This window comes from Helianthus annuus, chromosome 16 (genome assembly GCF_002127325.2).
Source record: "Helianthus annuus cultivar XRQ/B chromosome 16, HanXRQr2.0-SUNRISE, whole genome shotgun sequence".
Classification (NCBI taxonomy): domain Eukaryota; kingdom Viridiplantae; phylum Streptophyta; class Magnoliopsida; order Asterales; family Asteraceae; genus Helianthus; species Helianthus annuus.
In genome coordinates, this window is record NC_035448.2 from 38,832,598 (window position 1) to 38,839,186 (window position 6,589).

A 6,589-nucleotide genomic window follows, 5' to 3' on the forward strand; every position below is an offset into this window, starting at 1 on the left:
TTGACCTTCAATTTGTATGATTTAAGGGAGTCTAGGGTTTGAAGGGGAGCTTGGGTTCGCCCCTGTCTCCTGGTCGATCTCAACACACCAGACAATGGTGTTGTGAGTTAATTGTTATGTTTTAGTATTCTCAGTTTACATTTAAACACAATTGGTCCCTCAACTTTAGTTTTTCTCATGTTTTAACTCTTACTACCCATAGGTAATTAACTAACTAGGTTAGTCCCATCCCTAGTTATTTTATTTTAATAATTTATTAGTAATATGATTGGAATTGAGTTTTGTATTTTCGGGATGTTACACATGTGATAATGGAATTCTCTCTGATTGATTTAGAGAGATGTCTTTCTATTATATACAATATTACAAATCAAAGAAAAAGGAAAGTCAATAACAATACATAAGGGTATACGGTGTGGGCTCGGCAAAGGGCTTTGACGCGCGGCAAACACCGCCGCCGACCCTTTGCCGAAGCAGTGACTTTGCTGAATCGGGGAGCAAATGCCGACGCGGGGAAGGTGCAAAAGTTGAACGTTGGGGCGAGTATAACGGTAATATTACCATTTAAAATAAAAAAAATGTTTTTTCTTTAAAAAATTAAACTATAAATACCAAACCAAACCATAACCAAATACCTTCAAATTTATACCCAACCAAACCAAAAAATACCACCAATTCTTCCCAAACATTTGCAAAACAAAATGGCGGATGAACTCTTGTTATGGTTCCCATCCATGAGTAGCAACGATTCATCCGATAGTAGCATTCTTTTTTTTCATAATCTCATTGAAGAAGCCGAACTTCAAGACACGGGCACATCTAACCGAAGGAGATATATTGAACGTCTAAGTGAGGAGGGGCATGTGACACTCATGGCGGATTATTTTGTCGAAGACCCGAAGTACAACGAAGATATCTTTCGGCATAGGTTCCGTATGTCGAAACGTTTGTTTCTAAAAATTGTGGCCGACGTGGAAGAGAACGACCTGTGGTTTGAAGAGGCCCCCGATACGCGAGGTAGGAAGGGCTTTACGTCGTTGCAAAAGGTGACATCGGCTATTAAACAGCTCACAACTGGTAACACTCCAGACGAGAACGACGAGTACTTGCATATGGCCGAAAGAACTTCCCGCGAGTGCCTAGAACATTTTTGCGACACGGTTTGCAAAATATACGCTCCCGAGTTCTTACGTAGACCGACAAGCCATGACATGGCACTTTTATACCAAGCTCATAAGGAAAAACATCACCTTCCAGGTATGTTCGGTAGCCTTGACTGCACCCATTTCGTTTGGCGATTTTATCCGACAGAGTATCGAGGTCAATATATGCGAGGAGATCACCGATACCCGACTGTTATGCTCGAAGCGGTTGCTTCTCAAGACTTATGGTTTTGGCATGCTTTTGCCGGTCTACCGGGTTCTCAAAACGATATCAATGTGCAACAACAATCTCCGTTATTTATAACAGAATGAAATGGAACCGCGCCAAAATGTCCATTTTACGTTAACAACCGTTTATACAAAAGTGGTTATTTGCTCGCGGATGGAATCTACCCTTTGTGGTCCGTGTTTGTGAAGTCGATCCCTTACCCTCACGAAGTATACCAAAAGAAATTCAAGAGGCAACATGAGGCGGCAAGAAAAGACGTCGAACGAGCTTTTGGTGTTTTGAAGGCGAAATGGGGTGTATTGAGTCGACCGAAGCGAGCAAGATCCGTTAGAAAATTAGGAGTGTTGTGTACACGTGTATTATTTTACACAACATTATTTTGAAAGATGAAGGAAGGGCGATAGCACCGGTGCACATTGTGACAACCGTCACTTTTCCGTACATTCCGTACACTAAATGAACAGTGATCTGTGCCTTAATGAACATACATGATCTAGTTTACAAGAGAAATAAGTTTCTGAATTCCATACAAGTGAATTCATGTACGTTTTATACTACAAAATAATGCTTTATGCAAAAACGAGAGCGTTGCGTCAAAAATATTAGTAAACTCACCGGTAAGACACACTGTGTCAACGGAACTGCAGAAAGCAGTCAGACAATAAAATTGGAGCCTAGGTGTAGGTCCAATAACAAGAATACATTAAAACCCAAGAGTACATACAAGGGTTTAATATATATGCTATATGAAAGCAAAAATAAGCACTAAAAAGCACCCGAAACACACTTTAAGAGCAGAACTAATTGCGACAAAACTGCGAAACGAACGTTGATGGCCGCCCGGATAATATTTAATCCCACAAATATTATGTTATGATTAAAATTTTATTTTAATCAGGTTCGTGTTGAAAAATAAATTAAAACGCTTAAAAACGTTATTTTTTAAGTTTAAGCACGTACCGTGTGTTCCTACGCGACACAGTGCTTACACTGCAAAACGCAGACAACGCAGAAAACCTAGGAATATGCTAAGAATATTCCAGGAATATGCTAGGAATATGCTAGGAATATTCCAAAGAATATGCTAGGAATATTCCAGGAATATGCCAGGAATATGCTAGGAATATTCCAGGAATATGCCAGGAATATGCTAGGAATATGCCATATGGAATGTCTATAAATACCTTGAGATGGCACACTAGACAATTCACCACCCAACACCACAAAACTACTCTCTCCTCTCCCTCAAAAACTTTCGGCCGAACACCCCTTGATCATCCATCATATTTTTCGATTTTGTTCTTCACATTCCAACATCATACAAGTGTCAAGTGTCACGCATAAGAAGGCTTGGTGCACTCGGAGCTCGAAGGACCTCTTTCTCTTGCTTTTATCCACCACATTCGCGTCTAGATACTTCCCTAGCCTCGAGCTAGTGGTATGTTGCTTAAAACACATTCTTGAGCTATTTTGAAGTGGTTAATGTGATGTGTAATGATTAAAACTCGAAATCTTACAAAATGGTGCATTAAAGTCTACTAAAAACATGAAAAATGATGGTTAAAAGCTCACTAGTTGTGTAAATGTTGTAGTAATTGAAATTTGTGATTATTTAGGCCCGATCTACGTTGTGGTAGCTCGGATCATCATTTAACCCTGTTTGGTTAAGATCATGGATCTTGACATAAGCTTGTTTGAAATGGTGCAAGGGTTAAAAGGTGAAACTCTACCACACAAGAAACATGAACTTGTGTAAAAGTATTTTTACTTATGAAATAGTGTCTAAAACTAGCCGATCTATGTGTCCACAAGTGGTATTTTCAAAAGACCAAGCGTCAAAAGAAATCACATGTTCTAATCCGGATCTTACACAAACAAAAGTGATTTTTTGTGATCAAACAAGTGTGCGAACACTAGTGTAACAAAAGTTTTAACAAAGAAATAATTTTCGTAAAAACCGACTAGAAGTTGTGGAACTTCATATTCTTTAAAAATAAAGTTTTTTTTTTTAAGAAATTAAACTTATTTTTAAAGATAACAAGACTTACTAAATGTGCTAGTAAATTACTACACATTTTTGTAAATATACAAGTTCATGAAATGGGGAAAATTAGTGATTGTTGTTGATGATTATTGTTGATAATTGTTGTTGATGATTATTGTTGATAATTGTTGTTGATGATTATTGTTGATAATTGTTGTTGATGATTGTTGATGATTTAAAAGAAAATAAACACATGTTTTGAAAACATGGGAAACCTCCATTTTTAGGGGAAACTCTTTGACACTTAGAAAAATATAAGTTTTTGAAGAACTTATTCCCTAAAAATGTATTTAAAGGTATTACCAAGGTTTCCCTAATTTTTGGTGATAAGAAATGATGATTTCTTCAAAAATAAAAGTGGATATAAATATGTATATTTTTGAGAGAAAAATATATATTATTTTATCACCAACTTTTGTGCTAAGTGTATATAGTATGTGTTATACGTGCTAGCGTATTGAGACGTAAAGATACACTAAATACTCATGAGGAGTATAAACATGAAAATACACATACAACATGCTTAGACACATACAAGAGGATATATTTATGAAAATATATTACTTGGACAAAGTACATAATTCGGGTGCAAAATACAAGATACGTATATTTATTTTTGAGAAAATGATATAAGACAAATAGTTAAAAATATAAATATTTTTAACACAAGAACACAAATACAAAAGATAGTGACTTGCACTTGTGCGATACAAGTCTAGTGACTAACGTTAATAAAACGCGTTTAGGTCACGACGCTAGATAAGCAACTCCGGTGAAGTTTACGACGCAGGAACGCAAAGTTGTGAGTTCATGCTCCCCCTTTTCTTTAACTGTTTTTGGTTTTATAACTCTCGGGGGTGAAATACATGTTACAAATATTATAATTTTTTTACAAGTAGTAAAAATACAAGAAGCACTCTTGGTGAGAACGAGTACCGAGTGCAATATGAATCGAGAATACAAAAATACGAGAAGCACACTTGGTGAGAACGAGAACCAAGTATGATGTGCTTTAAGAAATGCCTAGAAATTACTAGATCATGTGAGCATAGACTTAATACTAAAAATGCCATAAAGTCTTGGTGAAAACTAGTACCAAGCCATTAAAAACATTCAGTAATTAGGGACGAGGGTTAGATCTAACGGGTACGGCCGAGCCCCACTCATGGTCCTTATGTGACCTCTTGAGTGCTTCGGTGTCCCAGTCGAGGTAAATCGACACAGTCGAGGTAAATCGACACAGTCGAGGGTAATCGACACAGTCAAGGGAAATTGACACAGTCGAGGTAAATCGACACAGTCGAGGGTAATCGACACAGTCAAGGGAAATTGACACAGTCGAGGTAAATCGACACAGTCGAGGGTAATCGACACAGTCAAGGGAAATTGACACAGTCGAGGTTAATCGACACAGTCGAGGGTAATCGACATAGTTAAAGGAGCCAACACTAATGCTCCATAAGTCCTCACATGCCTTAAAGGAGCCAACACTAATGCTCCATATGTCCTCACATGCCGAAATGTCTTTGTACAAACATTCAATTAGTACGTGGTGTACACAAGAAAACTTGATTTTTGCAAGAATACTTTATTTATACAAGATACATACCATGTTTTCATACTCGGTATGCAAAACGCATGAACTCGCTCAACTTTATGTTGATGTTTTCCAAAATTACATGTATTTCAGGTGACAGGATGGATCTTGGGCGCAAGTGTTGTAACTAGAAGTAGACTACAAGTTTAGATGTCATCCACTTTTGTAGAATTGTAACCTAGATGAAGGTTGTGTTTTAAAACTTAAATGACAAGTGTTTGTGATCCTCAAAATTTTCCGAATGGATGAACATCGTTTTAAATCATGTAGTTGTTTATTATGATCGAATGCAATGATAACAAGCTAGTCACACATCATACGCTTCCGCAAAAGACAGGGTGTGACAGTTTGGTATCAGAGCTTCGATTGTAGTGAACTAGGATTCATTCTCGAGTCTAGACTACAATCACTAAAGTGCTTTCACAAAAATATTTTACAAAATGGTTTTCATTGCATTCACGAAAGCGCCAAGATCCACGAGTCAGACACTTTTCAAAGAAAAGACAAGGCAAGGACATTAGTGAGGAATACCCATAGAGTAAGGTGCCAACCAAGGCATAGTCTACAAAAGTTAGACTTGACAAAATGACCCCCCCCCCCAAAACAAGAGTTATACGTGGTATAATGCATTAAGTTACTTGATTATGCTAAGTAGCATATTTGTTATTTGTATTCATGCATACAAATAAGTGTACGGAATGATTATTGACGTGACTAAAATTCTTTCGACTCCGACTCCTATTACGGTACGTGACTCGCACGATGAAGCTATCGACCTCGCGTCCTTTGCAAAGCTCGTGGCTGGGAGTGATTACCAGACAAGACTCTGAGCTTACTTCCGTAGGAGATGGCTGCTCTTCCCTCTCGAACGTGAAGATGCCAAACTACGGTGGTGATGACGAGGCAGAGGCGGCGACCTTGAACGAACTCTTAATCAACGGGACGAGATCCCTCCGGATTATGTGAAGCAAAATTGACAACATACTTGACTAGAAAAGGAAGATGAAGTATTCATCACGAAGGTGCCCCTCCAACTACTAGGAATTCTCTCCATTCCTATTCCATCTAATCATCGTGCCTATACGCGCATAACAGTAACGAATGTTAGCGCATGGACCTCCGCAATGGTCCTTTCCATGGCAAGGAGTGTAAGGACAGTAGTGTCCCCTCCTAGATCAATCATCTGCTTGGACGAGAGAAAATTGGGGTAACTGTGCAAGACAATTTATTATTACGGGGGCCCACGTAATAACGACTTGTAGTGCACAGAAATCCTGGTGGACTCTACGGGTCGAGCTAATGAAAACCACACCAAATTCAATGTATAGGTGTCCTCACCTTCATCTGGTAGAACATCACATAGATCAGTGCTTTAGCACGTAAGAAAGTAGGAAGCCTGTCTCAGCCTACTTCGTGACTGACACTTCTACCTGCGTACGAGACGTTTGAGGAAAACGACATTTAAGCAAGTGAAGATGAGAAACATTCAAGAGATTCAGCGACTTTGCACTCTCTATCACCCATACACGAGCAACCCCCTCTAAGGGAAAATGTAC

At 38.5% G+C, this 6,589-nt stretch overlaps 1 protein-coding gene across 1 annotated transcript; it reads left to right on the forward strand.

Moving 5' to 3' along the window:
* Positions 1 to 701: 701 nt before the first annotated feature.
* LOC110919239 lies at positions 702 to 1,475 on the forward strand. Its single transcript, XM_022163512.1, has one exon. It carries the CDS (start codon positions 702 to 704, stop codon positions 1,473 to 1,475), a length of 774 nt encoding a protein of 257 aa, XP_022019204.1.
* Positions 1,476 to 6,589: the final 5,114 nt, after the last annotated feature.

Bases quoted from the DNA above. Each gene is read 5' to 3' on its own strand.
- LOC110919239 (XM_022163512.1), top strand. From the start codon at position 702: ATGGCGGATGAACTCTTGTTATGGTTCCCATCCATGAGTAGCAACGAT.